Source organism: Protobothrops mucrosquamatus, unplaced genomic scaffold (genome assembly GCF_001527695.2).
Source record: "Protobothrops mucrosquamatus isolate PMUCROS unplaced genomic scaffold, P.Mucros_1.0 scaffold212, whole genome shotgun sequence".
Lineage (NCBI taxonomy): Eukaryota > Metazoa > Chordata > Lepidosauria > Squamata > Viperidae > Protobothrops > Protobothrops mucrosquamatus.
Window position 1 is genome coordinate 1,521,647 of NW_015386566.1, and position 23,651 is coordinate 1,545,297.

General features: G+C 37.6%; 1 protein-coding gene across 1 annotated transcript; it reads left to right on the forward strand.

Moving 5' to 3' along the window:
- Window positions 1-251: 251 nt before the first annotated feature.
- WARS2 (tryptophanyl tRNA synthetase 2, mitochondrial) lies at window positions 252-21,897 on the forward strand. The gene is made up of 6 exons (XM_015814069.1): window positions 252-316; window positions 12,049-12,306; window positions 19,667-19,747; window positions 20,360-20,445; window positions 20,794-20,912; window positions 21,344-21,897. The coding sequence occupies exons 1-6, from the start codon at window positions 272-274 to the stop codon at window positions 21,790-21,792; spliced, it is 1,038 nt and encodes a 345-aa protein (XP_015669555.1). The 5' UTR covers window positions 252-271; the 3' UTR covers window positions 21,793-21,897.
- Window positions 21,898-23,651: the final 1,754 nt, after the last annotated feature.

Sequence of the window (23,651 nt, forward strand, 5' to 3'; positions counted from 1 at the left end):
GAGACGGCAGAAGGAAAGGGAAAACACGCAAGGATAGCTTTAATTGAAACAATTTTTTCCCGAAAATTTTGCTGCGGGTCGAATTTGATATTATGATCCATTAGGTGTTGCACATCAAGCCCTTTCCGAACTGTTCCAAGCACCATTAGAGACATCCACGCCAGATGCAGAAACCCTCAAAGACAGACGCGCTCGAGAAGTTGGGACAGAGCTGAGGGCGTTGATCACAGCGCATGCGCGGCATCATGTGACCGTCGTCCCTTCTTCCAACATGGCAGCGCCCAGTTCTGCTCTTCGGACTCTTCAGCTTGTGCAGGTAGAGCGGAGGTCTGGCCGGGAGGGCGGGGGGAATTCGATCCTCGAACAAGGAGAATGATATTCTGACTCAGTGTTTCGTCGCCTCGCCCGGGACAGCGTAGCGCTGGATCATTTAATTCAGCTCTGGAGCCCGAACGGCAACCACGTTATGGTTGCATCCCCCTTCGTGTATTCAACTTCCTCCACGCAATTCTTCTTTTGTAATACGGCTGCTGTCTTTTTCCAAGAGAAGTGGAAACCAGTGTCGGGTATTTTTAGTATGTTGGACTTATCTCGACAAAATTCATTTTTTTATTGCATCTATACTTACTGGGGGCCAATCTCCGTCTCTCAGACTAAGCCAGCCCGTGATATCGGTGCAAAGGAAATAGTGGGATATATAGAGCCCTGAACTCCTAGGGATAGATTGTAAATGTAGCAAATAAATAAAAATAAATTTGGTGTTTGGAATTTACACATATACAGATTTTAGGCTAGCTTCTTCCTGATATGCTAGTTTATTATGTACAGGTATTTTAAAATAATTAAAATGATAACTTTAGAGTTAAAAGATGGAGAAATAAAGTTGCAAGTCTGCTATGTACTGTGCTTCTTAGAAAGCTAAAAGAATAAGTGTTATCAGCAAAAGTTGTAAAATTGAATAGCTGGATATTTATAGTTGAGCATAAATTGTATCAACTTTGATTGTCTCTACTTAGCCATCAGGATTTTGCTTATGGCTGCACAGCACTTGGCAACTTTATGTTACGACTGGTAAGAGTCAGAAAATAATAGAGAAAAGTGTAAAATTAGTATATGTGTCCTGATTTCCTGATGAGTAGTGGGAGCATAAGGAAACTGGATATCTCTAAAATGAACAGAACAGCAGGAAGTGCTTCGTGGTTTGAATTTGCTGAGCATTATAGGGTAAATAATAATACTCTGTCATAATTAACATAAAATAATGATGCACAACTTTTTGAGATCAGGGCTGGCCTTTTATGTTAGCAACTGTAGAGTATTGTATCTATGGCCAGAAGAAACTCTAAATTTGATTTCAGATTATTTAATGAAAATTAAATCCAGTTTAAGATTTCCATCCATTAATCATCCATTTTCATCTTATTTGTTAAAATTTACAAGTGGCTCCAAACTTTGTAGCAGGTCTAAAAGCCAAAATTGTGTGGCTCTTATATAACTCTTGAGATATTAGATTGTTGTAGAATATTCCTTCTCTAAGCATGGAGAGTAGGAAGTTTACTTGTGGTCAAAGACTAAAATGTCAAGCATAGTACAATAAAATGCAGCCAGTAGAGTCAGATTAAAAGCAAAGGTGAATCTACAAAATTAAAGTATTACTAGAATGGGTTTAAATTAAATTTATGGTAAGAAGATGAAGTATGGAAGGCAAACTAAGATACCATATTTATTAAAATAATCAAGAAAAAAGTGAAGAGCATTAAAAAAGGAAATACAAATCATCTTTTGAAAAGCAAATGATCAAGATTGCTAAACAATTAATTGTTGTACACCAATAGCAATTGTAAGAAATTTGTTGTTTTGTTGTTTTGAAGATATTTTCTGAGCTGACAAATAAAAGGAACTAGTGATCCCTTTTCCAATCACATATAACTATGGCTTGGAAAAGGAGTAATTAATTCAGTGTACCATGTCATATAAAAAGGTATCACAGCAGGATTTGTGAAACTGTTTTGTTTCCTCTAGGGAGCATCAGCAAAGATATTATAGAATTGTAACATTTTAAAATCTTCCCTCTAAGAGGGAAGGAAAAATTTAGCTCTGTCTATCTGTCTGTCTCTATCTACCTATCGTATTTCTGGACTGTCTATCTCTCAGAGTGGCCCAGCACTATAGTTTCTGAAGGGATGTTCTTTTCCCTGTTGATTCATAATCGTCCATAATGAACAGAGCCTGGGGACTGGGAGCAGGAGGGAAACCTTCAACCAGTGGACAGTAATACAAATCCATGCATCAGTTCTATTTTAATCAGAGTAAACATTCTCTCCATAGTGCCACATTAGTTACACATGGAGTCACTTGGAGTAATTCTTAAGAAATTGGATTTAATCCTTTCCAGAGGGGCCAAGGAGTTACAAGATCCCAACTGAATATCAAACAAAAGTTGCACATATGCCTTAGTCTAATGAAATTTTAACACTGATGGAATATGCTGTGCCCTTCTAGAAAAGCTGATTTTAAGGCATTTTGGATTTTATAGTTTTGGTATGTGCTATAATTGGAAAAACAATAAAAAACCATGCCCAAATATTTTTTTAAATTTTTTTTTAGCCACTAGGCATGCAGTCTAGGTCACTTTGGAAAAACGTAAGACCTCAATTTTAATGTAATTACTTTAAGTCATTATTAATTTATTTGATGTATTAAAATTTATTTATTTTTAATCAGTGGAATGGCTTACCTCCAGAAGTTAGAAGTGAGTGTTTCATCACTGAAAGTTTTCAAAAAGGGATGGCGTGATATAGGGTCTCCTGCTCGACCAGGAAGTTGGATTAGAGGACCTCCAAGGTCGCTTCCAATCCTGTTATTCTATATGTTCTTAAGTGCTTCCTCAAAACAATTAGGGTCTGCAGCACTATCTTAAAGCACAGTGTTGTGATGAATGAAGGCGAATATATGCGTCCCACGATAACGTTGCAGGATCCAGTCTAGGTTGGTCACCAGCACCAGAGGTTTAGTCTTCTGAGCTTTCAGACTTCTTGTGCTGAAGTCCATCCTCAGGAAACCTCTCTCTAGCAGTGTGTGTTATAACAGACGTTTTGGCTAAATTTGTGGGATGTCAATCCAAATTAACTTATTTTGATCACAAGCAGTTTGGTATATAAATTGAAGAGAAGGGGAAACCAAAATATATTTCTTATTACTGTTCAAGTTGTATTTTAGTTGATACAGTGCCTCACATGCTACCATGAAACTTTATTCTGGAGTTCTTATGAACCTGGCTTGATTGAATATTTTGGGCCAAATGTTGCAGAATTAAGGTGTGATCAAAGATAGAGCATCCAGCTCTAAAACCTGCATGCTTATCTGTCCAAATATACTCTGCATTGACCCAGCTGGTTAGATTTTAACTGCCTCAGTTGTTGGCTGGAGATGAAACCAAAAGGTAATGCCATGAGGATCTGGAATAAAAAAAAATCTTAGGTCCTGGGGCAAGAGGATATGAGATTGAGACCAGAGATAATGATTCCAATAAACTCATGCCTGTATTGTCAGTACTTTTCATTTTTACTTTTTTAGCACCACTCAGATGGAGTTCAGGGTGTAGTTTCATTGTAGTTCAAGATGGAAACCTCTGCATTGAGATTATTGCGGAAAACAATGCTTTATAATAAGGTATAGCTCTATCTATATAAATGTAGGCCTCTTGGTGAGAAGACATGTTATTTAAACTTCAGTTTTTCACTTGCTAAATCATTCTTGATTTACATGTCACATTCACAATCTATTAAATTGAGACTATGGGTAAAGATAGTAGATAAACCAAACCTAAATTTCTGGACTTTTGTTTGCCTTAGTTTCTAGTTTGTGACAATTTATTCATATAAATATTTGTATGTGAAGTTATTTAAATTTAAATTTATATTACGCAAATTACTATCTTTAATATGCATACACCCTTACTGCATTTAAGACAAAAAAAGTTAAATTTTAATTATGTTTAAGAAATAAAATTTCTGTAACTGTGAAACGTTTCTAACTACTGCATGTTTCCTGTTCTTCTCTATGGGCTCTGTTAAGGAACTCTCATTTAATGCATTATAATACTCTTCAAACAGTGGATTAAAAATTATGAATTGCCTCACTTTACTATGCCTAGTTTATTTTTATTTATTTATTTATGTGTAATAATGTTGAATAAATTGTATATTTTTTATTTTCCAAATGTTGTCTCGCAAGAAAATATCTGTTCCTGGATAGATTACATTATAATTTACAAATAAAAAGCTCCATCATTATTTTCATTCTTTGGATAGTTTATTTAGGCAATGTTCCTTTTTTAGGATTGAAAGGAAACAAAAGAAAAATAACCAGGCAAAGGATTTTTGCCAGCCAAAAAAAGAACTTCAGCTTACTCTCAGCTAAATAAGTGGATTTTTTCATAGTATTTAGTTGAAATTGTTATTACAACATCAATAGCCTGATTGTTATCTTGAAGCATGATTTGGAAAATATGTACAATTTGGAAAATATATACCTTTATTAAAGGTAAGACAGTTCCCATCATCTGATTTGCCTTTGCTTTATTGTCTTAAATTCATATCCAAGAAACCATTAAAACCATATGGAATTCTGTGATTCCAATTACAGTTAAGGGCAAATAAGAGGGTAGTCTAAGCAGGATTTTTCTGTTTCCTGGGCTGCTGCCGCTGCCTCATTAATCAGTGTTCAAATGGTCTAAGAGAAACAGTTTGCTGTACTGCCAGCATAGCAGCTTCATAGCGGCTTCTTCATCCCTTTCCCCACCCCCTGTATGCCTTCACAGTGGGGAAAACTAGAGAGGGAAACCATCAATCTTCTTTGTCACAGATGTCAGCAGTGATTCGCTCCCTTCTTCCTGTGTTGTCCCTCACTCCCATGCATTCATGCATAAGCACACACCACCTGTATTTAGAATTAGTTTTCTTCACCTGCTCTGTTCCTTAGGTACACGTTATGGGTGCATAACATTCCAAAATGCAAGCCAATTGTGATGGCATAGAGAATTTTGATTAGTACTTTTCAAAGGAAAGGCTCCATGTTCATGGTTCTATATGACAAAGCTCGGGGCCCCAAGTGTGTGAAGGAGCCTATCTCCTGCCTGGGTTAGTGATTATTGGTTGTTGGCAATCACAGAGGTCAGACATTTCTTGTAGTTGGCCACCAGGTTTGCACACATCTCAGGAGGGATTTTGTCCCACTCCTCTTTGCAGATCCTCTCCAAGTCATTAAGGTTTCGAGGCTGACGTTTGGCAGCTTGAACCTTCAGCTTCCTCCACAGATTTTCTATGGGATTAAGGTCTGGAGACTGGCTAGGCCACTCTAGGACCTTAATGTGCTTCTTCTTGAGCCACTCCTTTGTTGCCTTGGCTGTGTGTCATGCTGGAATACCCATCCACGACCCATTTTCAATGTCCTGCTGAGGGAAGGAGGTTCTCACCGAAGATTTGATGGTACATTGCCCAGTCCATCATCCCTTTGATGTGTGAAATTGTCCTGTCCCCTTAACAGAAAAACACCCCCAAAGCATAATGATTCCATCTCCATGTTTGATGGTGGGGATGGTGTTCTAGGGGTCACAGGCAGCATTCCTCCTCCTCCTAACACGGTGGGTTGAATTGATGCCAAAGAGCTTGATTTTGGTCTCATCTGACCACAATACTTTCATCTAGTTCTCATCTGAATCATTCAGATGTTCATTGGCAAACTTCAGACGGGTCTGTACATGTGCTTTCTTGAGCAGGGGGACCTTGCGGGCATTGCAGGATTTCAGTCCTTCACGGCGCAGTGTGTTACCAATTGTTTTCTTGGTGACTATGGTCCCAGCTGCCTTGAGATCATTGACAAGATCCTCCCATGTAGTTCTGGGCTGATTCCTCACTGTTCTCATGATTATTGAAACACCACGAGGTGAGATCTTGCATGGAGCCCCAGACCAAGGGAGATTGACAGTTATTTTGTGTTTCTTCCATTTGTGAATAATCACACAAACTGTTGTCACCTTCTCACCAAGCTGTTTGACGATAGTCTTGTAGCCCATTCCAGCCTTGTATAGGTCTACAATCCTGTCCCTGACATCCTTGGATACCTCTTTGATCTTGGCCATGGTGGAGAGTTTGGAATCTGATTGATTGATTGCTTCTGTGGACAGGTGTCTTTTATACAGGTAACAAGCTGAGATTAAGAGCACTCCCTTTAAGAGAGTGCTCCTAATCTCAGCTTGTTACCTGTATAAAAGGCACCTGGGAGCCAGAAATCTTGCTGATTGATAGGGGATCAAATACTTATTTCACTCATTAAAATGCAAATCAATTTATAACTTTTTTGAAATGTGTTTTTCTGGATTTGTTGTTGTTGTTATTTTGTCTCACTGTTAAAATAAACCTACCATTAAAATTATAGACTGATCATTTCTTTGCCAATGGGCAAACATACAAAATCAGCAGGGGATCAAATACTTTTTTCCGTCGCGGTATGAATTAATGTATATGGAATGCTTATAGTATGTTAGAGGTGTTGGTTGGGGATATGAATGTGCATGTATTTTGGTATGTACAAAATTCTGTTTTGGCTGAGAATACAAATAATTTGCAATTAATTTTACATCAAAGAACATAGATCTGAAAAGTATAATAAGATAATTGGATCTGGGGAAAATGGAGGGAATAATTGCAAGTTAGATATTTTGTATACTTTGGTAGAAAGTAAAATACAGATAGAAAAATTGATGGAGACATTTTAAGCTATACAGGTGCTGATAGAAAGGTTGTGGACAATATGGTGATTTATTGTAAGACTGAATGCCAAAATAATATTTTATTATAAAATGTTATAATGTTATATGGAAGTGAGAATTGGGTATGTCTGGAGAAACAAATATAAATTAAATGCATTACTTAGGAAATGTGTGTAAAGTGTCAGGAATGAATGGGAATTAAATATAAAAATTAATGATCAATATGGAAAAAGTATGTTGAGATGATTTGGTCATATGGAGAGAATGTAGGAAGACTGAATTGCAAAACAAATGCATAAAGGCAGAGTGAATAGGTCAAGAGAGGACTAGGAAAGTGATGGTTAAATGGAGTTGATGGGAACTTCAAAGAGAACTTGAGAGGAGTAAAGAAAAAAGACAATGTATCTACCAGATAAGAACATTGTGGAAACGATTGTAAGGATAGAAAGTGGTGAAGAGATACAGTGAATGGTATTGATATAAAACTGCTGGAACAATAATTAATCTCTTGCAAATCCCTACAACCTCTGTCTGTTTGTCTCTCCACTCTGTACCAAAGGACCGAGCAACTCTGTTCAGAATCTAAAATGCATTAAGAAGACATTTTCCCATGTAAAAATGGTTCTAGTCTGAATTTGCATTTCTTGCCGTTTATGTTTCTCTCCAATCAGAGCTCCCCTCTCTCTTTCTCTCTCTAATCCTTTACTAACTCCAGATCTTTTGAGTATACAGCTCTGATGCCTGACCTCAACATTTTAGGGAAGCACATTCCAGCTCCATGATTTCATGACACCAGGCTGAACTCCCTGCTAGGCTGCCTTCTGACTCTTGCTGGGTGGATAAACAGTGAACAATGCTTATAGTAGAAGACCAATCGGCTAGGTATAACTTTCGTACCACGGTTTCAAGAATTCTCTTTTATTCCTCTCAGTAAAATGAAATGCTTCATGCTGCCTGAATCCTTCATTAATGAAGAATCAAAAATAAAAATAGTGTACAATAATTATATACCACTCAAGGAAAAAATGTTACAAACAGTGTAAGAACAAACTTCATCATCCCATCACTTTATCAAAAATGTTGGCCACATACATCCTTTATGTTTTACTGTCATATCAGACAATTTATTTAACTGCAGATGTTATTCCTTTTTTGGTAATAGAGAACTAGGTTAAGGTGTTGGACTAGGAATGGGGACTCCCCCCCCTTCAAGTCTAGTCTCAGCTTTACAAGCTCCCTTGATTACTATGGGCCAACTACCTCAAAAGAGAGGGAAGAAATGAGATGAGGGATCATGTTGTATTCTGCCTGAATATTTTTTTTTGAAGGCAGAATATAAATCAAATATTATCCTGTTGTGCCCATATCCTTGACAGTATCTTCACTGTTCTGTAATCAGCATTAATCATCTTAGAATTTAATATGTGCCTCTTCTTTCTTAAATCTTGTTGAAATTCTAGTCATTGTGCTTTTAGCTAAGTTTGTTCCTCAGGAGGTAGTACCATAGAGCCACTTTGAAATATATCTTCTAGGATTGTTATTGAAGTCCATTCTGGCTGGCTGACTTGCAGGTGCCCTCTGTATCTGCAAATCTATATAATTCAAATGAAACTGAACTCCTGAATATATGTAAATAAAGCTATGCTGTTAATCACTTGGTATGTCATTTAATCTATTTCTAAAAAAAGTTTCACTATGATTTTTTCTTTAGTCCTCCCTTTTTGACACGATCTAGTGATATAACAAATTAAATTTAAAACAAAAGTAATTTCCTCTTCCTCTGTCTTTCTTTGAAATAGTTTTAAATTCAGCCATGCTTGCAATTCCCTCTTGTTAGCAAATTCCAAGCTGGGTAGAGACAGACACCTTTGGTGCAGATGTTTTAGAAATGGGGAATAGCCTCTTAAAGCCATTTATGTTTATCATAAATGTATGCTGCAGTCTTTGGGTAATACTGAATGGAGACGAGAATGAGTTTCTTAGGTTCCAAGCTCTGAGAAGGGCTGAGGGGAAGTAGTGATTGTAATTTGGAGGAAAATGAGATTCTTACTAGAAGTCTAGTAATACTTTCACCTCTTCCCAGCCTTAAACACTGGCACATGGAAAATATTTAAAATAAAAATATTTCCAGTTGATTTGGAGGTATATGAGATGTTTGAAGTGCAATAGATCAAATTCTGACAGCCCAGATTGCTAAGAGACTGGTCAGCCTTAGAGGCTGGGAGGGGAATAAAACAAGTTTCCTAAAATGTCGTAATTTAGCTAAGCCCTACATATGTAATTGTTTTAATCTTTTCTCCCAGAACTTAGTTGTTCCCAGGCGTCTAATCATTTTGGTTTCTCTCTGAACTCTCTCCAGATTATCAATATGTTTCATTGTTGAGGTATCCATAATGGGTCATAGTATATTAGATGTGCTTTTTAATTCTGCATGTAATATGATCCATCCTTAATCTTTTTTATTGTTTTTTAAAAATAGATATATAAAAATGTGCTACGGTGTGGCTATCCTACATATTTAATGAACCATTTTCCCTGCCTGCCTGTTCAGGTTTCTGTTAAAACACAGAAGTGACTTTTTATATAAAAAAGAGGACATGAATTGAAAATGCCCTCTTCTGAGGCTTATATTAATCCATGTACATAACGTTATCTCACCTAGCTATCTAGTCTGTCTTGGAGAGGGACCTTCCCTGCCCTGATACCTCTGAATGACTTTTATTCCCTGCCCTGATACCTCTGAATGACTTTTATTATAACTTTTATTTATTAACATACTTGAATTTTTTTAAATGAAAAACATGGGCCTTATATTTAGCTATGGGGTCTCCAACACTTCACTGTGCCACATAAATTTTGAAATTGAACTAAGTTTCAAAAGTACCTTATGATATGGCATGGGTTCAAAAAAAAAGAAGAAGTAAAAACAAATTTTTCTGGATGAATGGAATCCCTGGAGGTTTTTTAAAGAGCAAACCTATATCCTAAAAGAATGTGAGGTTTTTTAAAAATTCTATTACTACTGGAAGTGGTGAACTTGGCACCAGGATGCAGATTTTGGAAGCAAGAGCCCTTTTTAGCTTATAGTGCATTTCTAGTTTTTGCTATGTATTTTTCAACATTAAATAACTTTTTAAAGCAAAAGTGATAATTTAATGTGAATGTGAAATTTGCTTCATCATTTAATATGGAAAGTAAAGTTAAAGCGACCACCCAGGAAGTAGCTTGAGAGATGGGAACTGTCAGACCTTACTGATGATTGATGATTTCAACTGATTCCTTAAATAGCCTAATACCATGTTATAGCCCAGGTTCTTTTTTGAAGCTTAGTGAATAATCCACTTCTGTTTAGACAATCATATTTTAGGCTTTCCATTTAGTATCCACAAGCATGGTTTTCTCTCAAAGGAATTAGTGGATGGTAATGCTTAAAAGACATCCAGGCAACCAGAGAATGAGATGGTTAGGAAAAAAGAAATTGAATAACTAGTTGATAGGATGAGGCTATCAATATTTCATGTATTAGAAATTTTGCACTGTTATTTTTTCTCTCAGAACTTTCTAAAGGACCTTTTATAGTGTTTTTGAGTCTTTTCTATATGGCAGCCTTAAACTCCTATCTTCTGTTTGTAAATTGGATGAAAATGAAGCTGTCTTAAAAAAAAATCCCTTTCTAGATTTCAAGCTTTCTTCCAGTTTGACCAGAGTGATGGCCTGATCTTCAGTACGGACCATATTTCTTACATTCCCTGATTGATGGATTCTTCTTTTCTCCCTCCTGATCAGTTAAAGGACAAGTCCAAAATTTCACTTTTAGCTGATAGAATTCTTGTTAATTTCACTTTATTTCTTTTTTTAAAAAAGGCATATCTATCCTTTGGCTGTTACATCAATAAACTTGTAAAAAGAAAATAAAAATGTCAGGTCCATCATTTCACTGTTTTATCAATGAACTTGTAAAAAAAAAATTAAGCCCAAGTTTTCACCATTCCATGGAATGAAAGAATAGCTACTGTGGACACAACCAGTGACTGGAGGGGAAGGAACATTCCTGTCATAAGGTATAGTAACCAATTAGAGTAGAAATCTTTGCCTCTATATTTGAACTGGGACAAGCTGGTCATCTGAATCAGGCCTACTCTACTAGGTTTCTTCTTAGAACAGTAATATACGTATTTCACTCTGCATTCAGAAATCTGCAATAAATAATGTGTGACTACATTTTTTGCAACAGGGGCTTGGAATTTTGTTTTCACTCCAATCCGTGACTAAAGAAAAATGCTGGTACATCATTTTCATTTTCTCTTATAAGCCATGTGTCCATTGTTACTTTATACAGCACCGTAATTATCTTCTATAATACACAAAACAGCAAAAGAAAAATTGCCTCTAGAATTACGTGACCTTAATGTAAAGGAAAGAATCTGAGTAGGAGAAAAGGAGATTTGCTTTTCCAACACCTTTCTTTCAGATCAAAATGAAAGCAGTGATTAGAGTTAAAGTATATTAATATTTGTTTGTATTATGTTTGAGTAGTTTTATTTAGATTTGGGATGCTATGTGATTATCCCTGTACTCAGTTCTGGGAAGTCCGGGGGGGGAGGGGGGAAGGGGATGAAGGGGTAGAATTCTATAAAATTTGGTGTATTTATATGTTATAGAAAAATAATGTAATGGTTTTTCCTTTTTTGAGAAGAGGGGATGATCGGCTAGTACCCCTAAACTGCATCCGAAGGATGTGGAAAAGAAGGTGATGGGATGTGTAGGATAGTTGGAAAGGAGGAAGGAGGGGAGAGGTGTGGGTAGGAGGGGAGGAAGGAAGAGGGAAGTAGGTAGGAAGGTTGAAGGAGTGAGGGTGGATGCAGGGGGGGGACTGCCGATCATTTCTGAAAATATATTGACTAGGTTTTCCTTTTTGTTTTTTAATGAAATGCACCACATTTGTATTATTTGTTTATATGTTTATTTGAAAATTAATAAAATTTGCAAAAGAAAAAATGAAAGCAGTGATTATACAATATTAGGATTAATTACTGTATGGGATTTTGTTTACTTTGCTGGAAAAGCTTAGATTTAAACTGTTTGTGAGAGTAGCCTTTTAGTATAAAGTGGTATTTAATGGGCAGCCATTGTGACCTTCCTCAAGTTGTGCTGCTCCCCAAACTTGTTGGATTCATCTGAGCTTTATGGGAAGAAGAGCAAATCTGCATAACTGTATCTGAGCTATCAGTGATAATTTACCTATATCTAAATCTATGGTTATGGTTTTCTTACAGAACAAAGGTCTGAAAAGAATATTCTCAGGAATTCAGCCAACCGGGATTCCTCACCTGGGTAATTATTTTGGCGTCATCACAAGCTGGGTGAAGCTACAGGAAGAATGTAGTTCTGTATTATACAGCATTGTGGACCTCCACTCCCTCACCATACCAAGAGAGCCAGCTGTTTTACGTGAAAGCATCCTAGACATCACTGCTGTTCTCCTGGCCTGTGGCATAAACCCACAAAGATGCTTCCTTTTCCAGCAGTCCCAGGTCAGTCTCCTCCTCTGGAGGTTTCTTCATGGTTTCTCTAGAGTCTGGGTCATACTATAAACATGTCTTTATGCTGTTAGCCACATATCTACATCAACAATCAATGCTAATTTTGAATAATCCAGAAGGTGTTTCTTATGAAAAATAGACAGGAAAGATTATCAGTCTTTTAGGAGAGCTATTTCTGGGCTCACTAACAAAGAATAAACATTTTGGCCAGTTAGAATCTTTGGAATTAAAGAGCCGGTAACTATGCATTAGAGTGTTCATCTTGCTTCGTTTATAGCCCTGCATTAGAGACTTAAATCGGGAAGTGAGAATACAAGAAAAAAAATTATTGTGAGGCTGAACTTTTATGGTTTGAATACTTGTGCAGCGGTGTAGAGGAAAAGAAAAAAGGAGTTCCATTGTAGTGTTAAATTGCAATGGTCCAAAGAAGGAATAGGAAGAGTATGCTTGTTGTAGCTTTAGCATAGCATCAGCATCTCTGGGATCTGGAGGGAAAATAATTGGTGCTGACAATAACAGCAGCAAAGGCAGGAAGGAGAATTTAAAATATTGTGCATTATTTATGAACTTTGGAGTAAAATTTGTAAAGAGGAGGTTCCGCACCATTCAGGCAGAGTTCAAGGAATGAGAACCTCAAGTGCATGAAGAGAACAGACACACTGAGGGTGGGAGACTTAAAACTGAAACCCAGTCTGTGTGAATTGTGATTACTATTACCAAAATTTGTTGATTAAGCTGCAGTAGGACTCAGTCTACATAACACATGGAGCCATAAACCATTAGTTATATAATGTGATAAGCCAGAACCAAATTAATTACATGATTTAGTGCAATATATTTACACAAGCTAAGTGCAACATGGTATTTTTCCTCTATGTGTAGAATATAACAAATTATATTGAAGACTGCGAGCATGCTTCTCAGTTGCAATGCTTCTCAATCTTGCATTGAAATAACATAGTAATATTTTCATTTGCTTATTGCCTTTTCCCTTCCCTTCTCTTCCCTTCCCTTAAAGCATATAATTCTCCGCATGAACATTGATTTAATGGTAGGGTTCTGCCCAAAGTAAATAGGTACAGAATGAACAGGAATGTTTTGTGCCAGTGAAATAATTTGCAAAATACCTGCATTGGGGTGAATTTTATTGTTCTGGCTTTAGTCCTGACCCAAGTGGCCACAGAACCTCTTGATCTTATATCTGGTGTTCATTGATTGCCTCTACAAACCGAAGGCTCCCAGTGCTTTCTTTTCAGTGCCATAATTCCAAGATATGCAATTTGGCAAGTCAAGGCAGAATAGACACCTTGCCTGAAAAAAGTTTTCAAAACTCTCTGTCTTTATGAGGAGCTTTTTTGATTTGGGACATATCAAAATTTTAATGGGTCCTAATGTTTATTTAATAATGATAATAATAAGAAAAAAAACGAATAGTGGACGTGGCGGTAGTAATAATAGCATAATAGAAGAAAAAGAACTGGAGAAAATCTCAAAATACGTAGACTTGTAAAGAGAAGCGGAATGACTTTGGCAAAAGAAAGCAGAGATAGTTCCAACGGTAATAAATCTAGTCCCTAATGTGGCAGTCCAACAACTTCATCAAAACAAAACAAAAACTCAAGACCAGTTGCAATAGTTAAAATAATTAAAAATCTCCCAAGAGAAATGGCAAACATCAAAAGAGAACTAGAACATATCAGGAAAGAATCTTTTGAAATATTTGATTTGAAATTAACACTGTCTTAGAAGAGAAGAGAGAAAAGAACCAGTGGGAGACAAAACACACTCTAATCAACAAAACCATTCTAATACAACCTGGCTAAAATACGCTTAGTAGAGTTTATGGATAAGTCCGATTGGATCTTCTTTATTCGATATTAATATTCTTTGCTCATTCAATCATTTTTACAAGAAATGAAATAGTTCTCTTTCTTAGAATTAATATGCCAGATTTGTTTTCTTTTTCAAAATTAATTAGCTCTGTATTGATATATGACCGAAGCCAATCAAAAATACTCTTGTACACAGAATGACAGCTTCTGCACAGAGTTTCACAGAGCTGTTTGAGCTCCTGCTTTTGATTGCAGATTCAAATTGACACAAATATGGTTCTCTAGCTGAAGAGTTTCTCTTTCCAAAAACAGAGCTGTAGAATTTCATTTTAATTTGCTTGCCGCTAGGTCATACTATTTTTCTGACTATTAATAACTGTCTTTTTAATAAGGTCAGGCAATGTAGTACCAATAATCAGAGATTTGATTTAATTGTTTCATAGTTTCTATTATCCATAGATTTTTGGTAGTTTGGCTCTGAGTGATCTGGAACTGCTATTTGGCTCTGAATCTCATTGGTGGAGTTAAAAAGGAAAAAGCTGGAAAAGCTGCCAGAGGGATACATATGTGAAATCATTCAACATTAATACAACAATCAGTTTATTTGAAAAATGTAGTTTCTTAGAAAACTATTTAAGGTAGATTAGATTAACAGTAACCCACAGAAAACAGAACTTATCAAAATATATGAGAATTTAAAGTCAGAATCCAAAGTTAAAGGGAAGACATTGATCAAATAAAGTTGACCAGCAAAGAAAAAAGATAGGGTTACTTGTCCTGGAAGACAAATAATCAAGAAATAGTCTCAAAACTAATTTTACCCAAAGGGTAGTTGATTGTTGTTATTGTTGGTTGTTATTATTATTTCAGAAAATCAACTATACCCTGTTTTGACCAAATAAAATTGAAATATTGTGAATAGCAATATAGCAATATCAAATGAATATAGAAAGAAAGTATATTCAATAGAAATACACTTTACAAATCAGATCTAGGTGCTAATTGATACTTAGTCAGAGCTCTGGAGATCAATAGGAGATGCGATTTTGGATGATCACATCTTCAGCAAATTCAGCTGGGTAAATTATAGTGGAATTTATAATACTTTATAATACTTCTACATATTTGCAGCTTTGCTGCAGGAAAGATTTCCAGAAGAATAAGTATACTTATCACAAGCTTCCCTTTGATTCTGGCTGTTTTGATATGAGGCTAAACTGGTTGATTTCTGATAAGAGGGAAGATAGCAAAAATATAAAATAGTAGTTTTGTCTGTTTGTATATCAAGGTCAAAGACCAATCTAGGTACACATTGGGAAATGCTTTTAAGCTCCAAGCTTGCTCTAAATGTCTTATTTAGGTGGAGAAGGAGACAGCCAGAATGGTTTAGGATCCAACAGCCTAAACTGGCTTCTCATCTGCACTCTGCCCAACTTCCTTTCACAGTTAGGGCGTGTCATTGAATGGGGTGAAAATTAATTTTTGCATTTTTTTTCAATGAGGGGTTCCAAAAATATGTGTTTTTACACCAAGAATGCAAATCTGCTGTTATTTTTGCAATTGCACAATGTTTAGCTTGGTAAATCCATATCTGATCATATACCCCACAAAAGTCTCTTGTAACCCAAATACTGATAATGTTATCTTCACAAAATTAAAGCTTGTGCTACAAAAATTAAAGTTTTTTTCTGCATGGATCTTATCTAGCTAAGCAAAAAATAATCCATGCAATCATAAACTAACATCAGAAAGCAATTATCTGAATTACAGAAATGTTTAAGCGAGTTTCATCAAGTCTTGTTTTCTTCTTCATTCTTCAACATCAGCCGCTGATTTGTTTCTTGGCCTTTGGTATAACCCTCATGTTTTTCATGTGTATACCACTGCTTGCTGCCTCTGTGACCTGTTTCACGTATCTCCCTGTTGATTGGGCATGACAGGGCCACTGTGGTACTTCCATTGGTTCGTCAATGACCTTCTTTATTTCCGTTGTGGTCAGTTTGCACGTCACAGGTGGCTCATACACATCTTCAGACCAGTCAATCAGCTCCAGCAGAGTGAATGCTCTGGCATTTTCTTGCACATACAGAAAAATCTCCCAGCGTGTAATCTTCTGTACCCCTCAAGTCAATGATTTTTGCACATCAGCTCTTGTCTCTTGAATGTCATCTGAACACAAGAGTGTCTGGATTATCATTTCACTGAAACCATACCATGCTGAGCGCTGAATGGTTGGCAAAACAGCATCTACTATAGCCTTCTTTTGCAGTGCAACTTGCTGCAGCTGGAACAACACATGACGTGGGCTTTCAATCCAGGAATGTTTTACTTTGATGTTGAACCAGCAAGGGTAGTAACACCCCAACGTTGTATTCCTCTATCATTCTTACGTTTCGGACATTTTTGTCTTTAAAGCCATGTTTTGAAACCCATATTCGACAAAGCCTATTTGCAGTTGTCAACCAGCGTGAATGGCTTACGGGGCCAATTTGCAGAAGAGCCAGATCTGTGGGAACTTCTGTCCTTATTGCCTGTGTGATCCTATATCCATCTTGATCAGTACAGAGATCCTTACAACAGTAGAGGAGATGTGTGTTTGGCCTAAGACCTCTTCATAAATTCCATCATATTCCTCTTCATCTTCATCATCAGTCGTCTGTCCTTCATTTTCATCATAAGAGATAATTACTTCATTTGTCAGTATCGAAATGTCTGGAATACTTCTCTGCTTATATTTAGCAAGCCTTTGTCTCTCATCGTCTTGCAGCTTTTGCCTTTTGATTAGTTGTTTCTGCTCAGGCACATCTGGCAAACCAATCTGGTGTGATCCAAAAGAACCAGCCTTGTCTCTCTGCCCTTTAACAAAAGCAAGTTCTTTCAGTAGTATCTTCATATCCTTAGGGTAGGTATAGTTAATGTGAGCTTCTTTTTTGCAGCCAGCAGGGCAGCGGAATTCGACACACAGAACAATTTGACTTCGCAGTTGAGAATGTCAGTTTGTCAAGTTTCACAGTGAAAGTCTCTTTGACATCTAGCTTTCCTCTACCAAGAGATGTTTTTGGCTTGATCCCAGCTCTCCTGGATCTTGTTCCAAGATTGTCACTCGTGAATTTACAACAGGGATCACAAAAGAACTGTTCACTTGTTCCGACTTTTCAAGCACTTTTGGAAATATGTTTCTTGCAAGGCTGGCTGCTGGGTAGTTTCTAGTAGTTATTTACCAAGCACATCTAAATTATATTAAAGTAACCAAAATATCTTTACAATCCCCAAGGCATATCACAACTTTTGAGCACCCCTAATGTGTTGGAAGTTGAAAGTTGAAAACTTTGACAAGCCTTACTTTCATAGTCAGCCTTGGAGAATGATGGGATTGGGATTCTTATCTTTGCCCTTCAGAGTTGGGAGTTCTTTCTCCAACCTCAGAGAACAGAATTCTGTAGCCTTTAGGATGGTATCCCAGAGGCCCTTGCACTCATCCTTTTGATCTTTTATTAATGGGTTAGGCATTAAAAATCAAATCAAAATCTGAATGATACATTGTTTGAGGAAGATATGAAATCTGTATATTTGATAGGGATTGCTGTATTTTTGATTCTTAATATTAGTCTTATCTACTATTAGAAAAGCTATTAAGAATAAAATTGAATTTCTGAATCAAGTGTAGTTTTAATTTCTAGTTTCTAATTTCTAGAATTTCTAGTTCTCTGCTCTTCCCCAGTACCCCTCTCTGAACCTGTTCTAATTTGCCTACATCTTTCTTAAAGTAGAATGATTATTTCTGTTGGTGTCACTAAAATGGCGTTTAACTTTTTGCACCCATATTAATATTGCAGACTCATAGTCATTTTGAAATTAATTGATCTAAAACCTTTTTCACAAATACCTTTATCAAACACCTACAACCACACGGTTGTAGGTTAGACTAGAAAGTCAAAAACATCTTGGAAGCAAATCACTTTTTTATTGCTATCCAAAACTTCCACTTGGATAGGTCTTGAATATGTTTGACCAAGAGACGAACTTGATTCAAGATATTTTTTTTTCTTTTCATTACCAGAAACGTTATCCCTATCTTACTCCTACAATATATCTGATCCAAACTAACTTTGTTCTATTCCTTTCCTCCTCCCCACCCCCCCACCTCAGTATAGCTACTTCTTGTCCGTAAAATTGCTGTTTCCATCCATGGGAAGAAAATTCTGGTGAGAAAGATAGTCCTCTTTCTAGGGACCAATATAAAGTTCCCCAAGGAATTATCAAATTTGTAAGAGGAAACAGAGACCAATGAATTAAATCAGCAGAGCATTTGGCATGATAATTAGCAAATTAGTCAAGTGTGATCTGAATGGTATGGCAATTGTATGTATAGCAGGTTTAAAAATCATATTATTTTTTATTTTATTTTTTTTATTATTCCAATTTATATCCCGCCCTTCTCCCGAAGGACTCAGGGCGGCTCACAACATTATTAAAACAGAGAAAGACCCACACACCCCACCGAATAAAACCAAATTAAAACCAAAATTTTTGTGTTGTGATAATTAAAATTTCTAAAACCCAGTTTAAAAATCCTCCCTAGGCCAGGCCCGCTTGTTGGAAAAGCCATGTCTTGAGGGCGCGGCGGAAAGTAAGGAGATCCGGAATAATCCGGATCTCGGGGGGTAGTTCGTTCCAGAGCTTAAAAGTAACAACAGTTTGACAATGGAACTAGTTACCCTGAGTGGTAGACTTGTATTTAATAGATGTATTCTGGTAAAACTAGACAGCTTTTTGTTTAGAGTGTTTTATGTTGGATTTCTGCACTGAGAAGGAAATTGGACTTGATATCCTATGATTCTGCGGGTGGTAAAACTTAAGTTTAAAGATTTACGAAATTGAATAGACTTGCTGGGCAGTGTTGGCCAGATTCAGATTCCATAGATAAGAAAATGCTATGACTTTGAGGCATTTATTAGCACTCTTCTTCTGTATGTTAATTTTCTCCTATGTATCTCTTTACAGATAGTCCTTGACTTAATGATTATGGTTGGATAAAACCACAATTTCCATTGCTAAGTAAGGCAATCATGTCCAATTTTTTTTTGCTAGAGTTATTAAGTGAATCACTGCAGTTGTTAAGTGAATCACATGACCATTAAACAAATCCAGTTTTCCTTATTGACTTTGCTAGTTGCCAGGGGCCTAAATTTTGATCATGGGACCATGGGAATGCTGTAAAAGTCATAAGTATAAGTACCGGTTGTAAGTCAGTTTTTCAGTGCCATTGTAACTTTGAATGGATGCTAAATGAATGGTTTAAAGTCAAATATTACTTTTACTATTTTTGATGTGATATACAAGTAAGGCAAGTTATAATTACCAGCAAATTTAGCATAGAATATATTTTTGGGAGCTAAAATAACCCAATACATGAAAAATATATAAAATCCTTGCCCTTATTTGGAAGGATATTTCCAACTGGTGCTGAGATTTTATAAAAATACAATGTACTTATTTTTGTATATCATTTGTTTCAGGTGCCTGAACATGCTCAACTTAGCTGGGTCTTAGGGTGTTTGATAGGCATCCCACGTCTGGAACATTTTCCCCAGTGGAAGGTAAGGTTCCTTTTGAGAAGACAAAGGTGACCTGTCTAGGAAGGTTCTCCTCCATCGCCTCAATAGCCCATTCTTCACTGCATTAACCCATTCTTCTGCCTGTGTATAAACATAAAGAAGAAATGGGAATCCTTGATCATGGGGCAGAGATCACTGAATACAGTATTCAAATCCTTTATGTGCCAGATTCTTTTTATTGTATTTTTTGTAGGTTGCTCCTTTACTTTAAAGAATTTGTTTGATTGATCTTCTGATTTTGGACAGTATTCTTATAAATCATGTATATCAGAGGTCCCCAACGGGCACCATGGACCGGTGCCACGAAGAAAGGTTTTTCCGTGGATCAGAGAGGATATGGTTTTGAATACCGCCTGTATCCCGAGGATGGAGCTTTGCTTGTTTGTGCGGCCCGCTTGCTGGCATGTTGTGGACCGGTGCCAGTCCACAGACCGGGGGCTGGGGACCCCTGATGTATATGATCTTCTGATCTATAAATAAATAAGCAATTTCTTAATTTATGGGGGGGGGACAACCTGGCCTAATTATGACTATTTTATCCAAGATCAAATAATAAAGAGATTAATCAAGTTTGTGTTATTTTTCTACCACTAGCTTAAGAAGGCCAGTCAGACCAGCGGAGGAACAGTTGGGCTCTTTACCTATCCTGTCCTTCAAGCGGCAGATATTCTTCTCTACAAGTAAGAATGATAATTTCCCTATTTGCAGATGGAATGCCTGTAATATAATGTGTCAGAGAAAAGATACAACTGAATTATTGAGAGCACTCACCTCCTCCCAAGAGAATGGAACCATCCATGGAGCAGATCCCTTGCCCTCCACCTTACGAAATGTGAGGTTCTCTGTAGCAGATCTTATGGAGAGTACTGCTGAAAGTTTGGAAGGAGAATAAAATAAAATTTCCTTCTGCTCCAGCTTCTGTATCTACCAGCAAATCTAATTGTTTTTGTTAGCACTCATTCTTCAGTTTTCTGAAGGAATTTGAAGTAAGCAGATAAGATGACACAGTTTTCTTCTTCATTTGAAAGGTCAACACATGTTCCTGTTGGAGAAGATCAAATCCTCCACTTGGAGCTGACTCAAGATACAGCCCGCCACTTCAATAAGAAATATGGGGAGTTCTTTCCAGTACCCAAAGCCCTTTTAAGTGAGTAAGAAGAATAGCAAAAAGCATAAGGAGCTGCTGGTTGAATAATATCAATATGTTTTGGATGGGAGGAGGAGGATTGGGCAACTATCAAAGAAAAGAAAAGTCAACAATGAATCTTTTTGGCAGTCTGAAACAAACATATGTCATCATTCCAACTGGAAAAATATTTGCAAGGCCACAAAAGCTATATAAAAGGCTGCCTGTCAGATCTAGAGAGTAGCTTGGTAGTCTGCATCTCAGGATCATCCAGCCACTCTGCATCTGATGAAGTGAGTTGCAGCTCACAAAAGTTTGTGACTTAAAATTAAAATTGGTGAGTCTTAAAAGATGCTACCAGACTCTTTCTGATTTGAGGCTATACTAGACTAAAATGGCTCTTTTCCTATAGTATGTACAGGTTGTAATTTCCTATTTTCTTCTGATTCTAGACCCAGCCAAAAAAGTGAAGTCTCTCAGAGATCCCACATCGAAGATGTCAAAATCAGACTCTCATAAATTAGCCACAGTGGGTATCACCGATAGTCCTGAGGAGATAAAACTGAAATTTCGCAAGGCTGTCACAGACTTTACCTCTGAAGTGACCTATGATCCTGAACACCGCCTAGGAGTCTCCAATCTTGTGGCTATTCACTCTGCTGCAGCAGGACTCAGCACAGAGGAAGTGGTACAGCAGAGTATTGGCCTGGATACGGCCCATTACAAGGCTGTGGTGGCTGAAGCGGTCATTGAAAAACTTGCACCAGTTAGGAATGAGTTCAAGAGACTAAAAGAAGACAAATCTTACCTGGAGGAGGTTCTGTCGTCCGGAGCAGAAAAAGCCAGAGAACTTGCAACTCCTGTGTATTTAGAAATCAAAAGATTGGTGGGGTTGAACTGAATCCAAGAAAAAGTAGCTAGCATCTTTCATTACTTCAGTATGCTCCGTATTGTATTTTACAGTCCTCTGTTTTGAAGGTCCAAAAGAAGATTGATTGCCACCCTCACACATATGGTTATTCCTTGAGTTACAACAGTTCAGTTAGCAACTGTTCAAAATTATGACACCCCTCCCCCCCAAAAGAAGTATTTATTACAACCCCATCCCGAAGTTACGCATGTTGCAGCAACACAGTGGTCATTCGCCTTTACAACCGACCGACCACAACATGCCCCCTGCCTATTTCTCTCCACCCTGAGGGCCTGCAGGTTTAGGTTGGGCTCAGGTTGGGTTCCAAGCAGCCTCCTACTTGCTGCTGATTGGCTAGTTCGAATGAGCAGCTTCAAGGATTGAGGCGGCAGCAGTATCCAATCAGTGAGGAGCTTGCAGTTCAGCCCAATGAGACAAAGGAAGCAAGCTCTTTGTTGATTGGCTGTTGCTGCTGCTGCCCCAATCCCTGAAGCTGTCCTGAAGCAGGAGGCCCTGCCCAGGCCTTTTCTACTACCAGAGGCCTGTTGGTCACATGGCCCCCAGCCAAAGTCTTTTACTCAGAGGCTGGCAAAAAATTTTTCCTTAGATTTCACGTGCTTACAGCTTTGCCATAGTCTGAATAAAACACTTCAACTTCTCTGCCAGTGTGCCAGCCTCTTCTGGAGCGTTGGAGATCTTCAAAAAGTAAGTAATCCATCAGGGTGGGAAGGACTAAACAGGGAGGCTAGCAAAGCAGGCCCAGTTCTTTAGTGACCTGGGGGGCCAGATGAGGGGAGGAAGCAATTGTGGGGACCCCAGTGGAGCATGAGGTATCTCAGTGGATAGGGGGAGGCCTTGGGTGGCTTGTTCCAGTACCAGCCCCCCCCACATGGTCTTCCCTACCCTGAGATACCTCATGTGCCTTTAACAACCTGTGAACCTGATTAGCAAATGCGTTAGGGAAAGCATGATCACGTTTATTTAACGTGATTCAATCAAACAAATCCTCAGGTTATGAATGTAACTAGCAGGTTCTATTACATTCGTAACTTGAGAATTACCTGTATTAATTTTTTTAGAGCCAAGTGTGGAGACTGCAGAGAGCCAAATCACATGCAATACAAGGAAGACATCTGAGTACGGTTAGGGTAGAAAGCTGTGAATCTGCTCCAAGGGCCAGGTTTCCCACCAGATAGATGATTATGTGGGATGGAACTTCTGGAAGAAGCCCTGCCCATTTCCGCCACACAACAGTCTCTTTGGTCCACTAGTGGCTGCAGTTAATCATTCCCAGGATCATTTCAATGGAGAAGACAATTGCAGCTGATTTAGCTTTGGTCTGTCCTCAAGGACAGAAAACAGCAAGGCATTGAGAATTAAGATTTTTAAGAACTACCGGTATCTTCCCAGTCCAAGTAAAAATGCTGTGAAGCCAGCTCAAGTGAAAACTATTCTCTTAAAATATTCCAAGAAAGTTACAATACTACTGAGACTTTTTTTTTAAAAAAATGATCCCACTTTTATTATTTTTATAAATAACTCAAGGCAGTGAACATACCTAGTACACCTGCTGCCTCCCATTTTCCCCACAACAACCCTGTGAGGTGAGTTAGGCTGAGAGTGGCCTGCCTAAATCACCCAGCCGATTTTCATGCCTAAAGCAGGACTAGAACTCACAGTCTCCTGGTTTGTCGCCTGGTGCCTTCACTAGTAGACCACACTGGCTCTTTATTGCTCCCAGGTCTCCAGCAAAATGACAGAATAGCAGTTTTCATGACTGGAAAGACAATAATATAGCAAAACCTCAAAAGGAGCTTTATCTTGAAGAAGCCCAGTGAAGTAATGGCTTA

What these genes read in the sequence shown, in the direction of transcription:
- WARS2 (XM_015814069.1), top strand. Translation starts at nt 272, where the DNA reads ATGGCAGCGCCCAGTTCTGCTCTTCGGACTCTTCAGCTTGTGCAG. An exon ending in TCCTTTTCCAGCAGTCCCAG is followed by an intron (nt 12,307 to 19,666) that starts GTCAGTCTCCTC and finishes CATTTGTTTCAG; the next exon opens with GTGCCTGAACATGCTCAACT. An exon ending in AACATTTTCCCCAGTGGAAG is followed by an intron (nt 19,748 to 20,359) that starts GTAAGGTTCCTT and finishes TTCTACCACTAG; the next exon opens with CTTAAGAAGGCCAGTCAGAC.